At 54.4% G+C, this 26320-nt stretch overlaps 1 protein-coding gene across 3 annotated transcripts; it reads left to right on the top strand.

The window, feature by feature from the left end:
• The first annotated feature begins 439 nt into the window (after positions 1 to 439).
• STAT5A (signal transducer and activator of transcription 5A) lies at positions 440 to 25428 on the top strand. Of its 3 annotated transcripts, none has more exons than XM_032279621.1 (19): positions 440 to 1366; positions 2200 to 2337; positions 2650 to 2806; positions 4781 to 4870; positions 7964 to 8138; positions 12470 to 12600; positions 12848 to 12999; positions 13448 to 13603; positions 14032 to 14211; positions 17658 to 17745; positions 17846 to 17968; positions 18602 to 18694; positions 19213 to 19419; positions 20356 to 20450; positions 20547 to 20677; positions 21440 to 21595; positions 22306 to 22357; positions 22659 to 22769; positions 24052 to 25428. In XM_032279621.1, the coding sequence occupies exons 2-19, from the start codon at positions 2210 to 2212 to the stop codon at positions 24212 to 24214; spliced, it is 2388 nt and encodes a 795-aa protein (XP_032135512.1). In that variant the 5' UTR covers positions 440 to 1366; positions 2200 to 2209; the 3' UTR covers positions 24215 to 25428. The 3 variants fall into 3 exon arrangements, with proteins under 3 accessions (XP_032135512.1, XP_032135514.1, XP_032135511.1); XM_032279623.1 differs by lacking the exon at positions 440 to 1366 and adding an exon at positions 1390 to 2121; XM_032279620.1 differs by lacking the exon at positions 440 to 1366 and having other exon boundaries at positions 1390 to 2337.
• The last annotated feature ends 892 nt before the right edge of the window (positions 25429 to 26320 follow it).

The following is a 26320-nucleotide window of genomic DNA, read 5'->3' as shown; positions in this document are numbered from 1 at the left end:
GTTAAAAGAAAGAAACTGGGAGAGGTAGTAAGGGGCAAGAAGAGGGAATGGGAAAGGAGAGAAAAGGGCAGCTCCGAGAAGCAGCTGGGGAGGGAGGCAGAGAAGAATGCACCATTCCCAGTACATGCGGTCTTGGCCCAGCTGGGCTGTGAGTGGGCAGCTGGGCTGGCCCCTCCTCTGGTGCTGCCAACCCACTGCCAGGCAGAGAGGAGGCCCAGAGGAGAGGGAAGCTGGGCAAAGGGGATGGAAGGCGTCCAGCGCGACCTTACCAAACCCCTTGGGCCTCGTGAGAAGGGGCCTATTGGAGAGGGGGACCGAGGCTCTAGGCAGGATGTTCACTGCTGTGGCAAGGCCTATAGGCAGTTTTGAGGTTGGGAGGACTCAAGAGGGCCCCTCCCTGGACTTTTCTGAAAGCAGAACCAGTCTCATAAGTAACCAGGTTGGGTGAACCGGGCGCTGGCTAGTGTGTGGATCACAGCCGGCTGGAGAGGACAGGCGCCCACTGTGTGGCCCTGGGCAAGCCCCTTCCCCTCTCTGGACTTCCATTTCTTACCTGCAAAATTGTGGAGCGGGGGAGGGTTGAAACACATGACTGCCAAGGTTCTTTCCTGTTTCTCCATCAGGGTGAGTTTAGACGGTGGGAATAAAAGATGGAGGAGGTGCCGCGGTAGACCGGGTGATCTTGGCTTCTCTGGAATCCCCGGTCCTTCCCCTCTCTCCAGTTTAGCCTCTGAGGTCACAAAACTTGTGGCCCCCAGGACACACATGCAAGCGCGCACACACACACACCCCACATATTTATTTTTTAATCTAGAGGCTCAAAAGATGACACACGCCGGAGCTGGAAGGCCTCACCAGCTAGTCTACACTTCCCTCCTCCCTTTTTGCGGATGAGAAAACCGAGGCCTGGGTTTGGGATTTCCAGAGCCCGGGATTTCCCGGCCCTCCCACCCCATTCTCCAGGTGGCTTTGACTCGCCGCGGCTCCGGGACGCTCCCTCGGAGCCGCAGCCGAGGGCCGCCTGGGACTCCCGGGGGACCCCGCCGTCGGGGCAGCCCCCACGCCCGGCGCCGCCCCGCCTCGCCGCCCGCCAGATTCGGCCGCTGCCGCTGCGCACTCGCTGGGGAGCCGGCGACCGAGGGCGGAGGCGGGGAGGGAGCGAGCGGGGCTGGGAGGGGTGCTGGCGCGGGCTCGCGCGCTGTGTATGGTCTATCGCAGGCAGCTGACCTTTGAGGAGGAAATCGCTGCTCTCTGCTCCTTCCTGTAGTAACAGCCGCAGCTGCCGCCGCCCCCAGGAGCCCCGGCCCGGAGCGAGAGCCGCGGGGCGCAGAACCGGCCCGGCTGCCGGACGGCGCGGCCCCACCAGGTGGGTGGCCAGGTGGGTGGCCCGATGGTGCGTCCGGGAGGCGTGCGGAGAGGGGACACTCGACCGCCGCCCCGGTACCCCGGCACCCACGGTACCCGGGGCCCGACGGCCGAGCGCAGCGCGGGGATCAGTCCCTGACACTGCGAGGGAGTTGGCGCAGCGCAGACAAGGGACGACGGAGCAGCGGGGGATGTGGGGACAGGGCTCGGGGATGAAGGGCGGAGGTCAGGGAGGGCACCGTCCTGGCAAGCCTCGGAGAGGGAGGGAGCGCCGTCGGGCTGGACGCGGGGAGACGCCGGTGACCAGTTGGGGGAGCAGCCGAAGAGGTCCCCAGCCCTCTCTCCTAAACAGCCCCAGCCACGTGCCTGAAGAGCCCTAGCCGTCGAGTGGGAGCTGTCACAGTGCTGGCCTAACTTTGGGTTGGAATATCTTCCCCTTCCAGAAACTGGGCCTCAGACGGGGTGGGGGGATTCTTGCAGCCCTCTTCAGAGGACCTGTGGGGCTCCGCTGTCAAGTTTCTCTTTCAGTTTCTAGCCATCCTCCCCCTACCCCCCACTGGGGAAGCTCCAGTGAGGCTAGAGTAAAGGAAGATGGGGAGGGCACCTGCCTTTGCAGCGCACCCTCCCCTCCCCTTCAGCGGGTTCCTTGTTGCAGGGGATGGGCGGCCTGCTCCTCCTCACCATCTCTCTTCCCGCACAGGAAAGCGGGTCTGTGGGAGGGGAGGGGCCTGGCCTGACCACACAGTTCAGGGATAGGTAGGCATGGCAGGGTCAGAGGCAGTCCCGGCCATTGGCTCTGCGGAGGAGAGAACTTCAGTGCTGGGCTCGCCCTAGGTGAACGGCCATGGCAGGGTGGATCCAGGCCCAGCAGCTGCAGGGAGATGCGCTGCGCCAGATGCAGGTGCTGTATGGCCAACACTTCCCCATCGAGGTCCGACACTACTTGGCCCAGTGGATTGAGAGCCAGCCATGGTAGGCCTGCCCCGCCTTGCCCCTCCTCAGAGGGTCCCTACAATCCAGGCCCTTTGGCCTCTAGTTCTACTCATGGTGATTTGGTGTGACTCTGGTCCTGCCTGTCCGTCTCTGTGCGGAAGGGGTGGTGTCCCTGGGAAAGGGGAAGCCTGGGAGGACAGAGAATGTTTCTAGCCTTAGATGCCTGTGGAACTGCGGGAACAAGTCTTGTGGGCCCTGCAGCGCCCTCCATCATGAGCCTGGGGTTTCCACTTTATTCTGGGCGCCTGACCTCCTTGCCACAGTAGGATTTTCTCTCTGCCCTGCCCCAAGGGATGCCATTGACTTGGACAACCCCCAGGACAGAGTCCAAGCCACCCAGCTCCTAGAGGGCCTGGTGCAGGAGCTGCAGAAGAAGGCGGAGCACCAGGTGGGGGAAGATGGGTTTTTACTGAAGATCAAGCTGGGGCACTACGCTTCACAGCTCCAGGTGGGTGTAGGCTCTGGGCCACCTACGGGAGGCAGCATCATCTTGTTCCAGCATCAGAACCCCTGGGTTTTTTCCTGGCATGGCCACTGACTCACCATGTGACCGCAAACGTATTGGCAACTTTTCTTCATTTCCCCCACCCCCTCTTTCTAAATTACACCTGTCGGATTTCTTTAGTGTATTGCAAAGCAAGGGTGGTAGGTGTCTGTTGCCAACAGAGGGAGATGGGTGAACTGGCCTTATGGAAGAAGCAGAAGGGATGGAGATAGACTGAGTCAGGATTCCTATGTTGGAGAAGGGAAGATCAGCCAACTCTAGAAACGAGGCCACCAGACCTCCCTCTTGGGCTCTTTTAAAGGTGGGAGGGGAGCCATGCCAGAGAAAAGAGCTGGACACAAGGGCTTTGAATTGAGGGTTTAGGAATAAGATGTAGCTTCTTCTTTACTTGAGGGAGGGGGTATGGAGGAAGAAAGGGAGTTTTTGTGGAAGCACGAAAGGGGTGTGGGTAGTGATCACAGTCAAGTGTTTATTGAAACTCATGTTTCCTAGAGAGCCCTTCAACACAGACAGCAGGATGCCAGGGAAATACAAGTCCATCCCAGAAGAGAGGGGACACTGGAGAGGCCTGAGGGGAAGCAACATAGGAGGCCAGGGGCAGGCTGGTGGGAAGTACTTGACCTTGGCATCAGATGCCCTGAGTCTGGAGTCATTTGCTCTCTCACTTGGTTGCATCTGGACAAGTACCTAATCTCTCTGAGCATCAGTTTTCTCATCTGTGAGAAGGGGATTATAGTTTCTGTACAGGGTTTCCATGCTGTTAGTGCAGTGATCTCCAACCACTTTTTGGCACCAGAGACCAGTTTTATAGAAGACAATTTTTCCACGGACTGGGGTCGGGCAGGGAGGTGGTTTGGGGATGATTCAAGGCATTACATTTATTGGGCACTTTATTTCTATTATTATCACATTGTACCATGTAATGAAATAGTTACACAACTCACCACAGTGTAAGATCAGTGGGAGCCCTGAGTTTGTTTTCCTGCACCTAGACAGTCCCACCTGGGGGTGATGGGAGTCAGTGACAGATCGTCAGATGTTAGATTCTCATAAGAAGTGCATAGCCGGGCCGGGCGCGGTGGCTCACAGCTATATAATCGCAGCACTTTGGGAGGCCGAGGCAGGCGGATCACGAGGTCAGGAGTTTGAGACCAGCCTGGCTGTGGTGAAACCCTATCTCTACTAAATATAAAAATAAGCCAGGCATGGTGGCGGGCGCCTGTAATCCCTGCTGCTTGGGCGGCTGAGGCAGGAGAATCACTTCAACCTGGGAAACGGAGGTTGCGGTGAGCCGAGACCGCACCATTGCACCCCAGCCTGAGCGACAGAATGAGACTTCGTATTAAAAAAGAAAAAGAAGCGTATCACCTCGATGGCTGGCTTGCGCAGTTCACAATAGCGTTAGCGTTCCTATGGGAATCCAGCGCTACCGCCGTGCTACTGCGCATCTCACAGGAAGCGGAGTTCAGGCTGTAATGCCAGCAGTGGGGAGCCGCTGTGAATACAGATGACCCGTCACTTGCTTGCTCACCGACACTCACCTCCTGCTGTGCGGTCCAGTTCCTAACAGGCCACGGACCCGTACCAGTCCACAGCCCAGGGGTTGGGGACCCCTGTGTTAGAGTCAAAAGAGATGGTAGATTGAAAGTGCTTCATTACAAAACGAGTTTTCAAAGAAAAAAAGAAAAGAAAAAAAGAAAGTGCTTCATGAACTGTGGGTTTTTAATTGGTTCCAAACCACATATGAAGATCTTGGAGGGGAAGATGAGGAAGGGAGAGACAGAGGTGTGTAGTTCCCGAGGCTTCCTGGGAAAAGCTGAGGCAGAGGTTGAAGGAGAGGAAGGGCTGGGCATGGCACAGGGGTGGTGTGGCTGGAGCAGAGGGTGGCTATTGGAGGCTGCTGTTGGATTCTTTCAGAAAACATATGACCGCTGCCCCATGGAGCTGGTCCGCTGCATCCGGCACATTCTGTACAATGAACAGAGGCTGGTCCGAGAAGCCAACAATGTGAGTGTCCCGTGGCTATGGGGAGAGGTGTTGGGAAGTCCTTTCATATGCCTTTCTCTCCAGACACAACTGTGTTTATGTAAAACACCAGCACGAGGAGGGCACCACGAAGATGAGGGACATGGGCAATCGTGAGAGGTGGCAGCATTGCACGGTGGGGTGGTGACCCCCTGGGTCCAGCCCCTGGCTCTGCCACTTACTAGCTGTGTGACTTGAGCAAGCTGCTTAACCTCTCTGAGGCTCTGTTCCTACTCTTGTAAAATGGAGATGGCAATCATACCTATCTGTGTCAGAACTAACACAGGCAGGCTTAGAGAAGTGAGGCCCAGGGAGGGGCAGCGGGGCACATCTCCCCAGTTCTGAAATCATAAAGGCATTGGGTATCTACATGGACAGTGGCACAGTGCTCTACTATCTACAATAGAGCAAAAACAACATGACATAACAGTTAGAAATCTTAGAACAGGCCGGGCGCCGTGGCTCACGCCTGTAATCCCAGCACTTTGGGAGGCCAAGGTGGGTGGATCACCTGAGGTCAGGAGTTCGTGATGAGCCTAGCCAACATAGTGAAACCCCTTCTCTACTAAAAATACAAAAATTAGCTGGGTGTGGTGGCGGGTGCCTATAATCCCAGCTACTTGGGTGGCTGCGGCAGGAGAATCATTTGAACCTGGGAGACAGAGGCTGCAGTGAGGCGAGACCATGCCATGGCACTCCTTGTTGCCTGGGCAACAAGAATGAAACTCCATCTCAAAAAAAAAAAAAAAAAGAAAGAAAGAAAGAAATCTTAGAACAGTGACCAGAGCACAGGTCATATTATTTATTTATGTATGTATTTATGTATGTATTTATTTTTGAGGCTGAGTCTCACGCTATTGTCCAGGCTGGAGTGCAGTGGCACGATCTCAGTTCACTGCAACCTCTGCCTCCCGGGTTCAAAAGATTGCCGTGCCTCAGCCTCCCAAGTAGCTGGGATTACAGGCACCCGCCACCATGCCTGGCTAATTTTTTGTATTTTTAGTAGAGACGGGGTTTCACCATATTGGCCAGGCTGGTCTCGGACTCCTGATTTCAAGCGATCTGCCCGCCTCGGCCTCCCAAAGTCTTGGGATTACAGGCATGAGCCACCGCACCTGGCCTGTTATTTATTTATTGTTGTGGACACAGATGTAAGGATTTACTCAGTAAACATTTATTGAGGTCATACTCTGTGTCTGATGCTGGGCTAGGACGGGAGAAACGCATAATGGCGTGGTTCCTGGAAGGAGCTCTGACAGTGATGGATTCTCTAGAGATGAACTGAGTGCTAAAGGAGCCTAGATGGGAAAAGTGCCCAACTCAGATAGGGGCGGGCTGGGGGGGAGTGTCCTGAAGACAGCGACGTCTCAGCTACTGTGGAGAAAGGCAGGAGAGGAGGAGGGATGCATTTTCTAGTGAAAAGACAGCACATGCGAGAGCAGGAGGGTGTGAATCCTCTTAGCACGCTGGAAGACTTGTAAGTGGTCAGTGTAACTGGGGAGAAGGAACCAAGTGGGGAGTTGCCATAGATAAAAATAGAGAGGGCTGGGCACAGTGGCTCACGCCTGTAATCCCAGCACTCTGGGAGGCCAAGACGGGCAGATCACCTGAGGTCAGAAGTTCAAGACCAGCCTGGACAACATGGTGAAATCCCGTCTCTACTAAAAATATAAAAATTAGCCAGGCATGGTGGTGGGTGCCTATAATCCCAACTACTTGGGAAGCTGAGGCAAGAGCATCGCTTGAACCCAGGAGGGGGATGTGGCAGGGAGCCAAGATTGTGCCACTGCACTCCAGCCTGGGCAATAGAGTGAAACTCCCTCTCAAAAAAAAAAGGATAGAAGGATAGAGAAGGGGTAGAAACCAGGTCACAAAGGGTCTTCTCGCACAACCCCTGTGTCCCTGACTTGTTGCCATCACAGAGCTATCTGCAAACCTAAAAGTGACTTCAGCCTCATTGACAAATCCACGTCCATGATGCTGGTGTTATCATGGTCTGGGACCTCATTCCTTCCTCCACCATAAAGCTGTTCCTGAACACCACTGGCGTTTAAGCCTTGGGGATTCTGTAGTACACAGGAAAGCCAAGGTCCTAGCCCTTGAGAACCTCACATCCCTGTGCAAGGAGACAGACAGAAACATAACAAATATAAGAACAAGACACTTTCAGAGAGGAGCAGCACTACTGTGAATTGGCTCATCAGAGATGGCCACTCTGCAAAGGTACCAGTTAAAGTGCTTTGCCTCCAGAGGATCTGATACCAGAATGTTCCAGACTGATGGAACAATAAGTGCAAGGGCCCCAGGGCAGGAACATGCCTGGGTGTTCAAGGAAGAGAAACAGAAAGCACACATTGCCCCAGAGAGCTGGGGCGGGAGGTAGGCAGGGCCCTGGCCAGCAGGCACCATGGGAAGGAGTTTGGATTTTATTGTGAGAACATTTCACTGGAAAGGCTGTAAGGACTTGGTCCCCTTCAGCCATGTGCTGAAGGAATGGCAGGATCCAGGGAGGCTTGTTGATGCCTCCCTGCTAACTTCATTTCAGGGTCTCCAGGATGCCTGTGAGAGGTTCAGGCTCTTCCCTCTTCCTTCAGTCACAAGGGGGTCTTGAGTGAGATGATGTGTGTTCACACAGCCCTGTTCCTCCCTATGTCCCTAGTATCTACTGCAGTCTGTAGCATTGAGTCAGTGAATAAATGTAGAGCGAGGGGTCGTGATCATTAGTGGGAAACCCAGGTAACACCTGGGACATGTTGAGTTCTAGTCTCTGGGAGGGAAATTAGATGGACCCTGTTTGGATTACTCTAGTGGAGGCAGCTCTGACGTAGACTTTTGTACTTTGAAGGTGCCATCATCTGCCGTTATCTGCGAGGTCACCTGTTTCTCCTCTCTCTTTCCCTTTTCCACCCCAATTCTGGCAAATGACTCCTTCTGATGCACATGACCCTCCCTTCTTGCACTAGTTTCCCTTACCCTAGTTTGGGGTTTGGGGTCTGTAGTATTGGCGTTTCCTAATGCCTGAGGTCCCCTCCCATCCTCTCGGCCCCGAGTTATTTCCACTCCATCTGTCTCCAGTGTAGCTCTCCGGCTGGGATCCTGGTTGACGCCATGTCCCAGAAACACCTGCAGATCAACCAGACGTTTGAGGAGCTGCGACTGGTCACACAGGACACGGAGAATGAGCTGAAGAAGCTTCAACAGACTCAGGAGTACTTCATCATCCAGTACCAGGAAAGCCTGAGGATCCAAGGTGAGATGTCCTGAGGGCGGGAGTGAGGAACAGTCAGTGAACTCCTAGAGGGTAGGGCTGGGTCGGTGTCCATCTCCTCAGCACTTTGCCCAAAGTTGGTGGAAGCAATGGCTCCCAGTGATTGAGCCCCTGCCGTGGGTCAGACTCAGGGCTAAGCCCTTTGCACACATTATTTAATTCAACCCTCTCAACAAGCCTATGAAGTGAACAGTTGTGTTATCCCCCTTTTGCAGATGGTAAAAGTGAGGTTCAAAGAGAACAAGTAACTTTGCCTAGGTTGTCTGTAAGTTGCAGAACTGGATCTCAGCTAGAGATATATCATAAAATTCCTGCAGTTTAGGCTGGGCACGGTGGCTCACACTTGTAATCCCAGCACTTTGGGAGGCCAAGGCAAGCGGATCACTTGAGGTCAGGAGTTCAAGACTAGCCTGGCCAACATGATGACACTCCATCTCTACTAAAAATACAAAAATTAGCCAGGTATGGTGGTGGGTGCTTGTAATCCCAGATACTAGGGAGGCTGAGGCAGGAGAATTGCTTGAATCCAGGGGGCAGAGGTTGCAGTGAGCCGAAATTGTGCCACTGAACTCCAGCCTGGGCGACAGAGCAACAGTCCCACCTCTCCCCAGCCTGGTTCAACCACAAGACTTTCCAATCCAAGTCCTCTTTCTGGTTAGGAAACACTGCTCATATTTACTCATTTGTGTATATTTACTAAATACATACCATTAAGGAGAGAATACTGGTTAATAAAGGACAGGATTTTTTTTTTTTTTTTTTTTTTTTGAGACAGACTTGTCTATACTTTGAGAACCACGGATTTCTGTTTTTATTGAATTTTTTTTTTTTTTTTTGGCTAAGTATTTTATCAGTTGCTGAAAGAGAGGTACCAAAATCTCCTATTATGAGTCCAGGCATGGTGGTTCATGCCTGTAATCCCAGCACTTTGGGAGGCCGAGGCGGGTAGATCTCCTGAGATGAGGAGTTCGAGACCAGCCTGGCCAATATGGCAAAACCCAATCTCTACTAAAAATACAAAAATTAGCCAGGCACGGTGGTGTGTGCCTATAATCCCAGCTGCTTAGGAAGCTGAGGCAGAAGAATGGCTTGAACCCGAAAGCGGAGGTTGCAGTGAGCGGAGATCGTGCTACTGCACTCCAGCCTCGACGACAGAGAGACTTTGTCTCAAAAAAAAATCTCCTATTATCATTGTGAAATTGTCTGCCTCTCCAATTAATTTGGTAAATATTTTCTTTATGTATTTTGAAGCTTTGCTGTTAAAGATATACATATTTTATTTTATTTTATTTTATTTTTATTTATTTATTTTTTTTTTTGGAGACGGAGTTTCACTCTTGTTACCCAGGCTGGAGTGCAATGGTGTGATCTCGGCTCACCGCAACCTCCGCCTCCTGGGTTCAGGCAATTCTCCTGCCTCAGCCTCCTGAGTAGCTGGGATTACAGGCACACGCCACCATGCCCAGCTAATTTTTTGTAATTTTAGTAGAGACAGGGTTTCACCATGTTGACCAGGATGGTCTCGATCTCTTGACCTCGTGATCCACCCGCCTCGGCCTCCCAAAGTGCTGGGATTACAAGCGTGAGCCACCGCGCCCGGCCTATATATACATATTTTAATTATTATCAGTTTCTGATTGACACCATTATGAAATATCTTACTTAATATGTGGTACTCTTTGTCTTGAAGTCCACCTTATCAGATATTAATATAACTACTCTAGCCTTCTTAGTTTACTTATTATTTATTTATTTATTCAGTTTTTTTGCGACGAAGTTTTGCTCTTGTTGCCCAGGCTGAAGAGCAATGGTGCGATCTTGGCTCACTGCAACCTCCGCCTCCCAGGTTAAAGCGATTCCCCTGCCTCAGCCTCCCAAGTAGCTGGGATTACAGACATTCGCCACCATGCCTGGCTAATTTTGTATTTTTGATAGAGACCGGGTTTCTCCATGTTGGTCAGGCTGCTCTAGAACTCCCGAACTCATGTGATCTGCCCACCTCAGCCTCCTAAAGTGCTGGGATTACAGGTGTGAGCCACTGTGCCTGGCCTTTTTTTTCAGATGGAGTTTCGCTCTCGTTGCCCAGGCTGGAGTGCAATGGTGCAATCTTGGCTCACTGCAACCTCCACCTCCTGGGTTCAAGCGATTCTCCTGCCTCGGCTTCCATAGTAGCTAGGATTACAGGCACCCACTACCACGCCCAGCTAATTTTTTGTATTTTTAGTAGAGATGGGGTTTCACCATGTTGGCCGGGCTGGTCTCAAACTCCTGACCTCAGGCAATCCACCCGCCTTGGCTTCCCAAAGTGCTGGGATTACAGGTGTGAGCCACTGCACCTGGCCTATTTTATTTTCTTGAGACAGAGTCTTGTTCTGTTGCCTGGGCTGGAGTCCAGTGGCATGATCTTGGCTTCTACCTCCCGGGTTCAAACAGTTCTCCTGCCTCAGCCTCCCAGATAGCTGGGACTACAGGTGCATGCCACCATGCCTGGCTAAATTTTGTATTTTTAGTAGAGACAGGGTTTTGCCATGTTGGCCAGGTTGGTCTTGAACTCCTGACTTCAGGTGATCCACTTGCCTTGGCCTCCCAAAGTGCTGGGATTACAGGTATGAGCCACTGTGCCCGGCCCCCTCTTATTTTATATGTTGCATAGCATATCTTTTTTTATGCTTTTTTAAAATTTAAAATGTAGACAGCATATAGTTGAGTCTTGCTTTGTATTTATTCTGATAGTCTCTGCTTTTAATTGAGATGTTTAGTCTATTAACATTTAATATAATTTTTAATATAGTTTGTATTGGGGTTTACTATTTTAATACTTATTTTCTGTTATGTTCCTTTTTGGGTTTTGTTTCTGTGTTCCTTCTCTTTTGTCTTTATGAAAATCATTTAAAAAAATTTTTAGAGTTCTATTTTAACTATTTAAGCTCTCTTCCTAATCCTGCACTGTCAGTGCTTTCTGTACACAGAGACCGGGACAAAGCCTGAAAATTGTAGAAATTATGTAAATACTGGCAAGATAGTTCTAAATTTATATTTATTTATTTCATTGTTATTATTGCCCACGCTAGAGTGCAGTAGTGTGATCTCAGCTCACTGTGACCTCCGCTTTTCAGGTTCAAATGATTCTCGTGCCTCAGCCTCCTGAGTAGCTAGGACTACAGATGTGTACCACCATGCCCAGCTAATTTTTTTTTTTTTTTTTTTTTTTGTAGCTTTAGCAGAGATGGGGTTTTGATCTGTTGGCCAAGCTGGTCTCAACCTCGTGGCCTCAAGTGATCTGCCCACCTCAGCCTCCCAGAGTGCTAGGATTATAGGCATGAGCCACTGCACCCAGCCAATACTGGCAGGATAATTCTAAAAGAACTTCCCCTCATCTGAACCTATCCCAGACTGGCCCTAGAAAAAGGGCAGCTCCTTCTGAGAAAGGAAACGGGATACTGCAGGCTGTTCTTCCTACCCAAGTCCTTAGACTGTTGACAGTGATTCTGATCCCGCACCTGGTTTTCTGTTTCCTGGGCACGGTGATGGATTAGGTTTGGATCCATCATGCAATGTCTCCTCAGTCCCGTTTGTCAAGTTCACTCAGCAGAAACACAGACTGATGATCTGTTTGTGTCAGGGAAGGCTCAGCTGCCCCCAGTGGAGTAGGGAAATTGCTTCCCATCTCCCTGGCCTCCTTCCCGAAAGCTTCTGCAGATTTCCAGCAGAGATCTAAGTGGGTCCCTTGCATAGGAAGACTGGGCCCAGGTATTGGATTACCACCACCCGTGCTGTGGCTAGGCAGGATTCCCGAGGTAGCCGTGCAGATATCGTGGATCCGTCCATGCCTGGATGGTCCTCTTCCTGCTGGATACCTGCAGTGAGACTGGAGCCATATTTTGGAGTTCTAGCTCTGGGCTGCTCCTGGCTGCCTTGAGTTGCTTTTGTCTTTCCCAGCTTGTGCATCCTATGGGGCAGGGCTGGGGTCAGGGTGACATGGATCCTCAGGGGGCTGCTACCAGGCCGTGAATGCTGGCAGCCCTTTGGGGCAGGTGGGCAGGAGACAGGCAGGACTCCTCCCCAGCTGTCCCAGCACCCCATGTGCCCCCAGAGGGGACGCTGAGAGTCAGGAGGCTGGTGAGTAGGGCCTAGAGGTGCCTCCTGAGGCACACATTCGTCTTGGTGCCCCTGGCTGTTAGGAACCCTGACTTGCCCTTGATGCAGCGTCTGAGCCCGGGAGGGTCTCACTCCAGAACGAGCAAGTGGGCTCCTCTGGGCCTCCTGTTGGATGCTGGGAGGTGACGGTCATGGTGCCCTGTCCCCTCCTCTAGCTCAGTTTGCCACGCTGGGCCAGCTGAGCCCCCAGGAGCGTCTGAGCCGGGAGACGGCGCTCCAGCAGAAGCAGGTGTCCCTGGAGGCCTGGCTGCAGCGCGAGGCGCAGACGCTACAGCAGTACCGCCTGGTGAGTGGGGTCCTGGGCCTCTCCTGGGCATGGGTGCCACAAAGCCAGTCTCTGGGGACCCGAGGGAGGGCTGGGACCGGGATGAGAGCAGAACCTGGGAGGGCAGGAGGCCTTTTTACCTGGGGGCCATTCGAAGCAGAGCAGCTTGGGGAGGGGGAAGGGCCTGGGTCCTGCCCTGCCATTTCCCAGCGAGGCCCTGCGGGGTTCTCTGGGGGCCTAGAAGGGGCTGTTCTCCTCCCTCCCTCAGGAGCTGGCCGAGAAGCACCAGAAGACCCTGCAGCTGCTGCGGAAGCAACAGACCATCATCCTGGATGACGAGCTGATCCAGTGGAAGCGGCGGCAGCAGCTGGCTGGGAACGGCGGGCCACCCGAGGGCAGCCTGGACGTGCTCCAGTCCTGGTAACGGTGTAGGGTGGCCAACGGGCAGGGCAGGAGGGGCTGCGGGGACCCTGACTGCTTCTGCCTCCTGCGCTGGCTCCTGCAGCAGACCCCCTCCGTCCAGCTCTTGTTTTTGTAGGGGGCGTGGGTCCTGATTCAGACTTTGGTCCACCGTCCTGTGCCACCTCCCCCAGGAAGGGGGCTGCTGTCCTGGGGGTAGGACAGGGCTCGGGTGTGCAGAGTGACGTTCAGACCGGTTGGGCCTAGTCAGGGTCCCCTCCTGTGAACGTCTCTAATTCTTTGAGGCAGGGAGCTCTGCTCTTGCTGTGGGTGGGAAGTGTGGGGAAAGCACAGAGCCTTCCTGGGGGAGACCTTCCTGTGGGAGGAGGAGCCGTGTCTTGGGGCTGGGCTCTGGCCTGGAGTCTGTGCAGAGAAGCCACTGTCCTGTTGGCCTTGGGGCTCCGTGCAGGTGTGAGAAGTTGGCCGAGATCATCTGGCAGAACCGGCAGCAGATCCGCAGGGCTGAGCACCTCTGCCAGCAGCTGCCCATCCCCGGCCCAGTGGAGGAGATGCTGGCCGAGGTCAACGCCACCATCACGGACATCATCTCAGCCCTGGTGACCAGGTGACAGCTGCCTGTTGGCCATGCCTGGGGTTTGTGGCAGCTCCCATGGGGTGGGCGTGTGGGGGGCCGCAGGTGCTTTCCAGACCAGCAGCTGCACCTTCATCCTTGTCTCTCTTTGCCTCTCATCCCTCCCCACTCCGTCTCCAGTTCCTGTGGCTGCTGGGCGCCGCTCTTGCCCAGTTTCTCTTGTAGACACTGCAAGGGATGCCCTTGGGTGGCAGCCCATGGCAGCTGCTCCATTCCTCTCACTTCCCCTCTCCAGCCTCTCCCTGGACTCTCACGGCTTCCTTGGGAACAGAGGCTGTGCCGTGCTCTTCCTCACCTGCGTAACCCCTCGGGAGGCGGCCCCACTCCCACCACAGAGGGACCGAGACCCCTTTCCCGTGAGCCAGCCCCTCATCGTGCGTCTGTCCCTGTGTCCCCTGCAGCACATTCATCATTGAGAAGCAGCCCCCTCAGGTCCTGAAGACCCAGACCAAGTTTGCAGCCACCGTGCGCCTGCTGGTGGGCGGGAAACTGAACGTGCACATGAACCCCCCCCAGGTGAAGGCGACCATCATCAGTGAGCAGCAGGCCAAGTCTCTGCTCAAGAACGAAAACACCCGCAAGTAATTGTGCCTCTCCCCTCCCCTGCCCAGGCTCAGGTGTGGGCAACGTGCACCTCCTCTCTCTGTCCTCGCATCCAGACATGTCTTGTTTCCTAGTTCACTATGTCACCCAGGCTGGTCTCGAACTCCTGGACTCATGGAGTCTGCCCACCTCAGCCTCCCAAAGTGCTGAGATGACAGGCGTGATTCACCACGCCCAGCTGAGTACCAGCTCTTTACCCTGGAGATGGTGTGGCTGCCAGAGAGGTGAGGCTCATTGCCCAGCATTGTGAAGGACTATCACACCACCTTCTCCTGAAAGTGTATCGCTTTGCACTATTGTACATTCAAACGATCATGTCAAAGCATCATTAAGCCTAGGATAGATGGACACTGCCCTTCCTCCCTGTGTCTGGCACATAGTAGGTCAACAAGTATGGTGCTAGGCTAGATGCGGTAGCTCAGGCCTGTAATCCTAGCACATTGGGAGGCCAAGGTGGGAGGATCACTTGAGCCCAGAAGTTTGAGTTGGACAACATAGGGAGACCCTCATCTCTACAAAAAAAATTTAAAATTAGCTGGATGTGGTGGTGCACGCCTCTGCAGTACCAGCTACTCAGGAGGCAGAGGTGGGAGGATGGCTTAAGCCTAGGAGTTTGAGATGACAGTGAGGTATGATTCCGCCATGGCACTCTAGCCTGGGCAACAGAATGAGAACCTGTCTCCAAGAAGATCACACAAAGTACGGCGTTACTGCCGTGTTTAGAACCTGTGCTATGTACTGAGGATGCCACTGTGACCCCAACAGAACTGGGCTGTCCCCAGCCCCTAGACCAGCAGAGCAGGCAGAGGCTGTAGCCATGTGACGGGGATGTGTAGGGCACCAGGGATCATGGTGCAGCACTAATGAAATGACAGTATTAGGCCCCTGGTGGAATTGGAGGTAGCTGGTGATAGGGAGGGAAGTCACAGAGAGAGAGGACTTTCAGGCAGAGCCCTCGTGCCTCATCCTGAGGAAAGAGGGCAGAGAAGTCGTGTGTGGCAGAGAATGGGGAGGCAGTGTCCAGTGTCAGGACAGGCCACCCACAATGTATGCAGTGGGTGAATGAATGAGTTAGTGAATGAGTGATGTGGAAGACATGGCCTCATCCCTTGTCATCCAATTAAAAATGTTTACTGAGGCCGGGTGTGGTGCTCACGCCTATAATTCCAGCACTGTGGGAGGTGGAGGCGGGCGGATCACTTGAGGCCAGGAGTTCGAGACCAGCCTGGCCAACATGGCAAAACCCCGTCTCTACTAAAAATACAAAAATTAGCCGGGCGTGGTGACACATACCTGTAGCTCTAGCTACTTGGATCTGTAGTCCCAACTACTCTGAGGCAAGAAAATCACTTGCACCCGGAAGACAGAGGTGGCAGTGAGCCGAGAGTGTGCCACTGCACTCCAGCCTGAGCAACAGAGCAAGACTGTGTTAAAAAAAAAATGTTTACTGAGTGCCTACCATGGGATTGGGGTGAAGATGAAGACAAGTGAGCTTCTCACCGCCTTTGAGCTTGCATTGCAGCGCTTTAAAAGATCAGGCAGGGCTACCAGGTGCGGTGGCTTGTGCCTGCAGTCCCAGCACTTTGGGAGGCTGAGGAAAGCGGATCACCTGAGGTCAGGAATTTGAGATTAGCCTAACAACAGGGAAAAACCCGTCTCTACTAAAAATACCAAATTACCTGGGTGTGGTGGTGCACATCTGTAGTCCCAGCTACTTGGAAGGCTGAGGTGGGAGAATTGCTTGAACCTGGAACACAGAGGTTGTAGTGAGCCAAGATTGCACACGTACTCCAGCCTGACAAGAGCAAAACTCTGTCTCAAAAAAAAAAAAAAAAAAAGATCAGGCAGGGCCAACCAGCCATAGATGCTGGCAGGAAGTTAAGACAGCAATCTAGGCTGGGCGTGGTGGCTCACACCTGTAATTCCAGCATTTCAGGAGGCCGAGGCAGGAGGATCATTTGAGGTCAGGAATTCGGAACTAGCCTGGCCAACATGGCAAAACCCCATCTCTACTAAAAATACAAACATTAGCCAGATGTGGTGGCGCGTGCCTGTAGTCCCAGCTATTTGGGAGGCTGAGGCAGGTGAATCACTTGAACCTGGGAGGTGGAGGTTGTGGTGAGCCGAGATGGCACCATTCCACGCCAGCCTGGGCAACAAGAGCAAAGCTCTGTTTCAAAAAAAAAAATAAGTTGCCAGGCCGGGCACGGTGGCTCAAGCCTGTAATCCCAGCACTTTGGGAGGCCGAGGCGGGTGGATCACAAGGTCAAGAGATCGAGACCATCCTGGTCAACATGGTGAAACCCCGTCTCTACTAAAAATACAACAAATTAGCCGGGCATGGTGGTGCGTGCCTGTAATCCCAGCTACTCAGGAGGCTGAGGCAGGAGAATTGCCTGAACCCAGGAGGCGGAGGTTGCAGTGAGCCGAGATCATGCCATTGCACTCCAGCCTGGGTAACATGAGTGAAACTCCGTCTCAAAAATAAAATAAAATAAAATAAAATAAGTTGCCGGGCGCGGTGGCTCACGCTTGTAATCCCAGCACTTTGGGAGGCCGAGGCGGGTGGATCATGAGGTCAAGAGATTGAGACCATCCTGGTCAACACGGTGAAACCCCGTCTCTACTGAAACTACAAAAAATTAGCTGGGCATGGTGGCGCGTGCCTGTAATCCCAGCTACTCAGGAGGCTGAGGCAGGAGAATTGCCTGAACCCAGGAGGCGGAGGTTGCGGTGAGCCGAGATCGCGCCATTGCACTCCAGCCTGGGTAACAGGAGCGAAAACTCCGTCTCCAAAAAAAAAAAAAAAAAGCAAAGCCATCTGCTAGCGTCGGAGATGTGTTCAAGACAGGGGTGAGGGAAGGCCAGCCTGGTAAGCTTCACCAGATAAGCGGTCCAGGAAGGCCTTTCTGGGGAGCTATCTGAGCTGAGACTTGAAGGAGAAGGCTAAGAGTGTTTGGGGTGACAGGAGGAGCAAGTGCCAATGTCCGAGCCTGGCATGTTCGGCAGACAGCCAGGCCCAGCAGGGCTTGGGTGTCCTGAGTGACGGGAGAGGAATTTGCTGAGGCCAGGTAGGTGGGTGGGTGTTGACCACCTCACAGGCTGTGCTTGTGGTTTTTACTTTAAGTGCCCTAGAAGGTACTGGAAGTCCCTGAAGCCCCTCACATCAATCTTGGTACCTGAGGAATTTCAAACTAATGATAGGTCCAGACCTCACCATGGGAGTCCTTGCCTTGGGGTGCTGGGCACCAGGTTGATGGAGAAGTCAGTCACCCAGAAAGACACTGAGAAACACTCTTAGGGGATGGGGTCAGGGGCTGCTGGCAGGGCTGACCTGAGTGAAGGCCCCCACCCAGGGCATGGACAGGACCATGCTCCTGGCCTGGGGCCCTGTGTGGAGCTGGAACTCCCCTCTCCTTTGCAGCGAGTGCAGCGGTGAGATCCTGAACAACTGCTGTGTGATGGAGTACCACCAAGCCACCGGCACCCTCAGTGCCCACTTCAGGAACATGGTGAGGACGGGGCCCACTCTCGGAGGGCAGGTCTGCCCAGAGCCCCGTCCTTATAAGCAGCCACCGTCTCCCTGTTCCCCTCTCGCCTCCTGCCCTGCAGTCACTAAAGAGGATCAAGCGTGCTGACCGGCGGGGTGCAGAGTCCGTGACGGAGGAGAAGTTCACGGTCCTGTTTGAGTCTCAATTCAGTGTTGGCAGCAATGAGCTTGTGTTCCAGGTGAAGGTAAGGCCCCAGCCTTCCTGCCCTCACTGCACCAGCTCACCCAAGAGGGGAGGGGCCTGCCCGGGGCTTCCTGGCAGCAATGCTATTAGGCAGCCTGCTTTGACTCTGTGGGTACCTGCTTGCTAGGTTATAATCTGAGACTAACTCAGATAATTGGGGCAATGGGCTAAGAAGAAATCCGTTGTAGTTTTTGTTTGTTTGATTATGCGTAGATTTGTTGGGAGGGGCTTGTGTTTGGAACTGTGGGTGAGGAAAGTGGCTTGGTACCCGGTCTGGTGGCTCTCACCTGTAATCCCAGCACTTTGGGAGGCAGAAGAGGGATGATTGCTTGAGTCTGGAGTTTAAGCCTTTCCTGGGCAGCACAGTGAGAACCTGTATCTACAAAAAAAAAAAAAAAAAGTTGGGCATGGTGGCATGTACCTGTAGTCTCAGGCATTCTGGAGGCTGAGGCAGGAGGATCACTTGAGCTCAGGAGGCCAAGGCTGCAGTGGGCTGTGACTGCATCAATACCCTCCAGTCTGGGTGACAGTGAGACCCTATCTTGAAAAAAATAAAGTGGACTGGGCATGCTGCCTAATCAGAGGGCATATGGTGGTCAGCCCCCATCAACTGAGGTTCCTTTGACTCCTGTAGACTCTGTCCCTACCTGTGGTTGTCATCGTCCACGGCAGCCAGGACCACAATGCCACAGCCACCGTGCTGTGGGACAATGCCTTTGCTGAGCCGGTGAGTCCCCATGGGAGCCCCACCCCGGCCCTCCAGGCCCTAGGACTCACCTGGGGTCAGCCCCCCACCTTGGGCCCCTGCTAAGCAGTCCTTCCTCACCCCAGGGCCAGCCCAGAGGTGAGGAGAGGCTGGAAGGGCTGGGGTACAGGGCGCCTGCCTTCCGCCGTGGCCTTGGTGCTCTGTCTGGGTTCCAGGTTCCTGGACGGGGGTCTGTGAGGTCTGTGACCTTGGTCTTCGGATCCTGGTCTGGGATCCTCCTTTGGCAGATGGCTTGGGTCCCTGCTGTCTGTCCTCTGTCCCCTGGTCTGCGTCTCTGTCCCTGAGTGCCACCACCCCTGCCACCCTTTTTGTCACCTTTCTAGATTTGTCTCAGTCTCCTCTGTCTCTCGGTATCTGCATGTCTCGTGTGTGTGTGTGTGTGTGTGTGTGTGTGTGTGTGTGTGTAGTGTGTGTGTAGTGTGTGTGTGTGTACATTTCCAGCGCCCTCAATCTACCTTTTCTCCCTCTCTCCTCCACAGGGCAGAGTGCCATTTGCTGTGCCTGACAAAGTGCTGTGGCCACAGCTGTGTGAGGCGCTCAACATGAAATTCAAGGCCGAAGTGCAGAGCAACCGGGGCCTGACCAAGGAGAACCTCGTGTTCCTGGCGCAGAAACTGTTCAACAACAGCAGCAGCTACCTGGAGGACTACAGCGGCCTGTCCGTGTCCTGGTCCCAGTTCAACAGGGTGAGGGGCCTGGCCGCCAGCCACCTGCCAGGGCCCACCGGGGCCTGTTGCTCCTCCTCCTCACAGACAGGTTGCTGCCTGGGGCTAGCACCCCCTCTCCACCCCCAACTACCCTCTCCTACCACCAGGAGAGAAGGGGTCCCCTAGCCCCAAGAGATGCAGACAGGGGCTGCAGGAATTGTGCTCAGCAGTGAAGCCAGAGCCAGATGATGGAGGGCCCCAGGGCTGGCAGTCCGGATCGTTGGGTTCTGGGCCTGGATGTGTTTGCTGATTTTCTTTTTAATTTTTTTGAGACACGATCTCACTCTGTCACTCAGGCTGGAGTGCAGTGGTATGATTTTGGCTCACTGCAATCTCTGCCTCTGGGTTCAAGCGATTCTCCTGCCTCAGCCTCCTGAGTAGCTGGAATTATAGGTGTCCACCACCTTGCCCAGCTAATTTTTGTATTTTTAGTAGAGATGGGGTTTCACCATGTTGGTCCGGATGATCTCGAACTCCTGACCTCAGGTGATCCACCCGCCTCGGCCTCCTGAAGTGCTGGGATTACAGGCGTGAACCACCATGCCCATGGCACTGGCTCTCCTGCCTCTTTCCTGGCTAGTTTTTGGAGACCTATCTATTCTCTGTGCCTCCGTTTTCCCATGTATAAAATGAAGGGATGACTTTGGAGGCCTCATTCAGCCTGGATTATTCTCTATACCTCTTACTCCCAACCATTGGCTAGTCTTAGACACCTGTGTCTTAGAAGCAAGTTTCCTCCCTGGGTCCCTAGAGTACAAGATGGGGACCGTGTCGCTTTATGGTCTGAAGGAGTGTGGTGGCCAACAGGGTTGAGGAACTGGGAGAAGGCTGGGTGAGGGCAGGAGGGCACTGACTTTCCTGGGCCACCTGTGACCTGGGGCACCAGCCCTGACTCGGGGGTTCCTGGGTCCTCAGGAGAACTTGCCGGGCTGGAACTACACCTTCTGGCAGTGGTTTGATGGGGTGATGGAGGTGTTGAAGAAGCACCACAAGCCCCACTGGAATGACGGGTAAGGAACGGGGGCCGCAGGGACAGGGGTCAGCTGTGGGCACAGGATGACTGTGGCTGTGGCCCAGTGGTAATGCTCAATGCTCCATGTACCCAGGGCCATCCTAGGTTTTGTGAATAAGCAACAGGCCCATGATCTGCTCATCAACAAGCCCGACGGGACCTTCTTGTTGCGCTTTAGTGACTCAGAAATTGGGGGCATCACCATCGCCTGGAAGTTTGACTCCCGTGAGTGCCCGTTTTGCCCACATTTCAGCCTCAAAGCCTCGTCTCCCATTCCCTTCCCCCCGCACCTCCATCGGCCCTCTGTCCTTAGAAGGTACCCACTGGGGGCCAGGTGCAGTGGCTCACACCTATAATCCCAGCACTTTGGGAGGCCGAGGTGGGTGGATCACAAGGTCAGGAGTTCGAGAACAGCCTGGCCAAGATGGTGAAACCCCATCTCTACTAAAAATACATAAACAGCCAGGCATGATGATGGGCACCTGTAATCCCAGCTACTCAGGAGGCTGAGGCAGAAAATTGCTTGACCCCGGGAGGCAGAGGTTGCAGTGAGCTGAGATCGCGCCACTGCACTCCAGCCTGGGCAACAAAGCGAAACTCTGTCTCAAAAAAAAAAAAAAAAAGAAGGTACCCACTGGGAAGCTTAGTTGGAGACGGCTGTGGCTTGGAAATGTATTCCCTTTCTATCGTTTTCCATTTTGGACAACCTAAAGTCAGCAGCCCCACAGACTCCAGGACCGCTGGACGAGTCCTGCAGTTTCCCGCTCGCCCCTCTCTGCCAGGACCTAGGCTTGGTGGTGGTGTCTGCTTACCTGGTTTGCCAAGTAGAATATCTCGCATCAGTGTTCTTCCCTACAGGCTGGGCTTGCATTGCCAGCCAGTATATAAAAGCCCAGATTTCCCTTGCAAGCCTACCTTAAAACCCCACAACCTTGGTCCTCCTCCCGCTGCTGGTGGATTATCGAAATGAGGTTGTTCTTTTCACAGCGGAACGCAACCTGTGGAACCTGAAGCCGTTCACCACGAGGGATTTCTCCATCAGGTCCCTGGCTGACCGGCTGGGGGACCTGAACTATCTCATCTACGTGTTTCCTGACCGCCCCAAGGATGAGGTCTTCTCCAAGTACTATACTCCTGTGCTGGGTGGGTGCTGCTGCCTGACTCCCCCACCTGGGGCTCTTCTCCAGCCCATAGGCTGCGCCACAGGCTGCACCATGGGGACTCCTCAGGAGGAGCCCAGGGGCCATGTCCCCTGTGGGTTTTGGCCCCTGAGGCGGTGGAGAGGATTTCAGGGCTCACAGTTGAAGAGAGGGAATGAGAAACCCATCCCAGCTCTCTGCTCTGCAAAGTGAAAGCTGCCTGGATTCTCACTTCTGCACCCTTGGAGGAAGGGCTGCCAGTGCCGTCGGGTGTGGCCGGGATCATTCGAGCCCACAGCTAGCGCTCTGCTTCCCACCTCACCAGCTGCCCTCTCCACACCCTGCTCACAAACCTTCCCCCAAGTGAAGTATCAGCAGCAAAAGGGAGAAGTCTCTTCTTCCAGCTGCTGCCCCAGATCCATTGGTTGGGTTTGCTTGTTGATTCTCTTTCTTTGGCAGGGGTGGGGGCAGAGAGAGGGAAAGCAAATGGCCAGAAAGGGAACCAGGAGAAGGGATGGGCTTCAAGCCAGGGGTCTCAGGGACCCTCATGCGGGATTCGTCACCTGGTGTTTATTGAGGGTCCGTGGGAAATCTCATCCCAGCTGACACCACAAGGTGGTGTGGGCAGGAGACCGACTGTATGGGGTGTGGGCTTTCACCTGACTTGGGAGTCCCCAGAGACTTAGGTTCTCACCACTGTTCTCCCCTTGGCAGCTAAAGCCGTTGATGGATACGTGAAGCCACAGATCAAGCAAGTGGTCCCTGAGTAAGTGTCCAGGTGGCTCTGGCTCTCCTTCTGCCTCTTTCCTCCTACCCCAGACCCTGCCTCCCGTCCTGATCCTGGGCCTAGCTCTCAGATCCCCTAGGAAACCTGACTCAGCCCTGGGGAGGGACCTGGGCTTGGTCACGCTGTGCCAGTACCTGAGGCCCCACTCCTGCAGCTGGAGCCCCAGGGCCAGTGGGCACTTTGTCCTTCTATAGCCCAAGAAAGTCAAAGATGCCTCTTGGTGCCCTCCCAGGTCACCTGCCCCGGCCTCCCTGGTGGCTGAGCTCTGTTCCTTCTGCAGGTTTGTGAATGCATCTGCAGATGCCGGTGGGGGCAGCAGCGCCACATACATGGACCAGGCCCCCTCCCCAGCCGTGTGCCCCCAGGCTCACTATAACATGTACCCACAGAAGTAGGTGGCGTTCTCGTGGGGGTTGGCAGGGGAGGAACTGGGGACTTGGCCTCAGGCTAGACCCCTGGAAGGCTAGTGGGCAAAGAATCCAGAGCTCTAGTTAGGCCCAGGTCCAGGAGGAGTGAGATCAGCCAGGAAAACGGAGCATTTAGAAGCTAGACATAGCAGGAGCCAGTCCTCACTCTGGTACTAACTCTGCCACTTCGGGAAAATGATCGAGCCTCTCTGATGCTCGTTTCCTTATGTGTGAAATGGAGGCAAGAATGCCTGCCTCATGAGAATGGGATGAGCATTAAAAGAGATGGTGTGGGTGAAGCATTTCCACAGTGCGGGGCTTGGAAGGGCTTGATACAGGTAGCTATGAATGGGGTAGTGGTTCTTGTTGTTGAGGTGGTTGTTCTTAAGAGTCTGGTGGGAACAAGGTAGAGAATTAATTTCCTCCCTCACTGTGGATGACCAGGCTGGGTGTCCGGGAAGTACCACCTTCCAGTGGGACCCCTGAAGATCCCAGGTTTGAATCCTGACTCCACCACCTCCCAGCCAGGTGGCCCAGAGCAAGTTTCCTGACATGGCCTTAGTTTCCTCATCTATAAAATGGGGTCAATACCCACTCTCCAGGTGGCTGTAAAAATTGGAGTCATGTGCTTAAAAGGCTCAGCCATTGGCCAGGCGTAGTGGCGCACACCTGTAATCCCAGCACTTTGGGAGGCCAAGGCGGGCGGACCACAAGGTCAAAAGATCGAGACCATCCTGGCCAACATGGTGAAATCCCATCTCTACTAAAAATACAAAAATTAGCCAGGTGTGGTGGCATGCACCTGTAATCCTAGCTACTTGGGAGGCTGAGGCAGGAGAATTGCTTGAACCCAGGAGGCAGAGGTTGCAGTGAACCTAGATAGCACCACTGCACACTCCAGCCTGGTGACAGAGCGAGACTCTGTCTGAAAGAAGAAGAAAAAAAAAAAAAAGCTCAGCCATTGTAGGTGTTCAGTGGATGGGGCCCACTGCATCAGTCACCTGGTTTTACAGATGAGGACAAGGAGAGGGGAAATGAATTCCCTAAGATGATTCCATGAGTTAGCAAGAGATGCGAGTCAAGTGGGGGTCTGCAGAAGCCAGGGGGCTGACTGCTACCCAGCTTGGGGTGGGGCGGGGGCATCCACCCAGAACTGGTCCTATTTTCATGAGGCAGGTGTGAGTGGCAAGCAGGCTGGAGGCTGTCCCCAGGGGGCTGGAGGCTGTGGGGCACACCAGCTGCCTGACATTCCCCTCTCTTTACCAGCCCTGACCCTGTCCTCGACCAGGATGGAGAATTCGACCTGGATGAGACGATGGATGTGGCCAGGCATGTGGAGGAACTCTTACGCCGACCGATGGACAGTCTTGACCCCCGCCTCTCACCCCCTGCTGGTCTTTTCACCTCTGCCAGAGGTTCCCTCTCATGAATGTTTGAATCCCAGGCTTCTCTTTGGAAACAATATTCAATGGGAAGCGTTCGTATACATTGTGAGTTTATACGGCTATGCATACTGACACCTCTGCAGGCATGCGTGTGCGTGTGTGTGTCCTGGTGCATGAGCTACGCCCGCCTCCCGTGTGCAACCCTGGGATGTGGCTGCAGCAGCGGTGGCCTCTTTTCAGAACATGGCATCCAAGAGCCCACTGGGCCTGTCTCTGCCATGGTAGAGACCAAGCCTCTGTCACTGCAGGCACTCAATGCAGGCAAACCTAGTCCGCCTGTGCCCTTCATCTGCTCAGCATCTATTTGAATGAGATGATTCAGATGGGGAGAGGAGACGGGTAACGTCTCTAAGCTGAAGTTCACTCCGGAGTGAGAAGCTTTGCCCTCTTGTGTGTGTGTGTGTATCTGTGTAAATGCATCTGTCCTCATATGTTGATGTAACTGATTCATCTCTCAGGAGGGAAGCTGGGTTCATTTTCGAGTAATATTTTACACTTTAGTGAATGTGGACTTCAGACTCTTTGTGAACCCTCTGAGTGCTCTTCTGGGCCCTGTCCATGTCCTTAGCACAGAGGAGCCGCCCAGTTTGAGTGAGGGCTTCGGAGCTGCTCTGAATTAGTCCTTGCTTGGCTGCTTGTTCTTGGATTTTATTCAAGTCTGTGATGCTGTTGCCCATGTTCCGCGGGATCTGCATCCTCTCCCCTGCGTCGGGCCCCAGCTTCTTTCCTTGCCTGTTTGTAACGTTGTCTACGAAGAAGAAGAAAAGATTGGGTCTAGGAATATGGTGGGTGGACAGGGGCCCTGGCACTTTGCAGGGTTGGTCCTTTTGCCTGCCCGGGGAAAAAAAATTGCCGTGAAAGACAAGCTGCAGATCAGCCACGTGCCGCGTGCCTGTGGAATCTGGAGTGAGGGGTAAAAGCTGAGCTGGTTTGACTCTGCTGGGAGGTGGGGCCTAGGGCAGGCCTTGCGCTGTTGCGTAACTGGCTGCGGTCTGGGAAGGCCTTGCTCCCAACCTCACGATCCTCCCTCTGAGGCTGCTGGACTTGCTGTCGGGGCAGCTGGCCACGGAAGATTGGGAGCCCAAGGCTGAAACATCTCTGAAGGGAGGTGGGGATAAGAAGAGGGATTCTTTCTTACTTTGTACAGAGACCACACATTTGTGTAAACAGTGTTTTGGAATAAAATAATTTTTTCATACATTTGCTGCTGTGGCTCCTGGTTGGGGCACTGTGGCCTCCCTGGAGCTGGGTGGTTTTTGTTTCTTCCCCGCTGCATCCCTAATGCTGTCATGTTTAGTCTTAGATTTTAACTCAGCCCGCTTTGCTGTGGTTTTCAGGGTGCTGGCCACCACCTGGAATACTGTCAGTGTTTCTCGGAAGGCTAAGGAACCAGGTTAACCAGGCACACATTCCGTAGAAAGCAGGGGACTCGAGGTTTAGGGGAAAGATGGGGATGGGCGCGGGTGGGCAGCTCTCTGACCCAGGCCTCTCTTTAGCTGCTGCTGCTTCCAGCAGCCGCGAAGCTGACGGCGCAGCGCCCAGCGCCAAGATGCTTCTCAACCCTCGGGCCCAGGGGCAGCCCGAGAGCCGCAGCAACCGTCCCATCCTCCTCCCTCCCGGAGGCCAGCAGGTGGCACCACGCGGCTGCCGGCGACTGTGAGGCGGGGGTGCAGCCAGGGGGACCCGGTCGCCCCAGCTGGACCCCCGCGCCGCCAGCCCCTTGCAGTCGCTGGGGGCCTCGGGCTCAGGAACATGCGCTCCCCCGGCGAGGCTGGGAGCCAGGTTGCGGGCAGGTTCCTTCTGAGCTCAGAGCTCAAACGAGGGAGGGGTAGTCTCGCAGGCCGCAGGAGCGAGGCGCAGGGGGCCCAGAGCAGGGGGCCCGCCGGGGTGGGAGAGGAGGGGCGGGGAGGGGAGGGGCAAGCGCCACCGCCCCACCGGGCTAATCTGCTCTATCTCTTTGAGGGAAGGGCTCCGCAGCTCCCAGGCGTGGTCTCTAGGGCGCTGGGGCACGTGGAGGGGTGGGGAGAAGCCCCGTGGGCGCCTGTGCAGCTAAGGTCGGGGCGCTTTTCCCTGCATTATCACTGCTCGCT

Source organism: Sapajus apella, unplaced genomic scaffold (assembly GCF_009761245.1).
Source record: "Sapajus apella isolate SASKATOON/1434 unplaced genomic scaffold, GSC_monkey_1.0 scaffold12, whole genome shotgun sequence".
Classification (NCBI taxonomy): domain Eukaryota; kingdom Metazoa; phylum Chordata; class Mammalia; order Primates; family Cebidae; genus Sapajus; species Sapajus apella.
The sequence above is the reverse complement of the archived record's forward strand: the minus strand, read 5'-3'. Positions and strand labels throughout refer to the sequence as shown.

What these genes read in the sequence shown, in the direction of transcription:
- STAT5A (XM_032279621.1), top strand. Translation starts at nt 2,210, where the DNA reads ATGGCAGGGTGGATCCAGGCCCAGCAGCTGCAGGGAGATGCGCTGCGC. An exon ending in AAGAACGAAAACACCCGCAA is followed by an intron (nt 14,212 to 17,657) that starts GTAATTGTGCCT and finishes TCTCCTTTGCAG; the next exon opens with CGAGTGCAGCGGTGAGATCC. An exon ending in AGCTTGTGTTCCAGGTGAAG is followed by an intron (nt 17,969 to 18,601) that starts GTAAGGCCCCAG and finishes TGACTCCTGTAG; the next exon opens with ACTCTGTCCCTACCTGTGGT.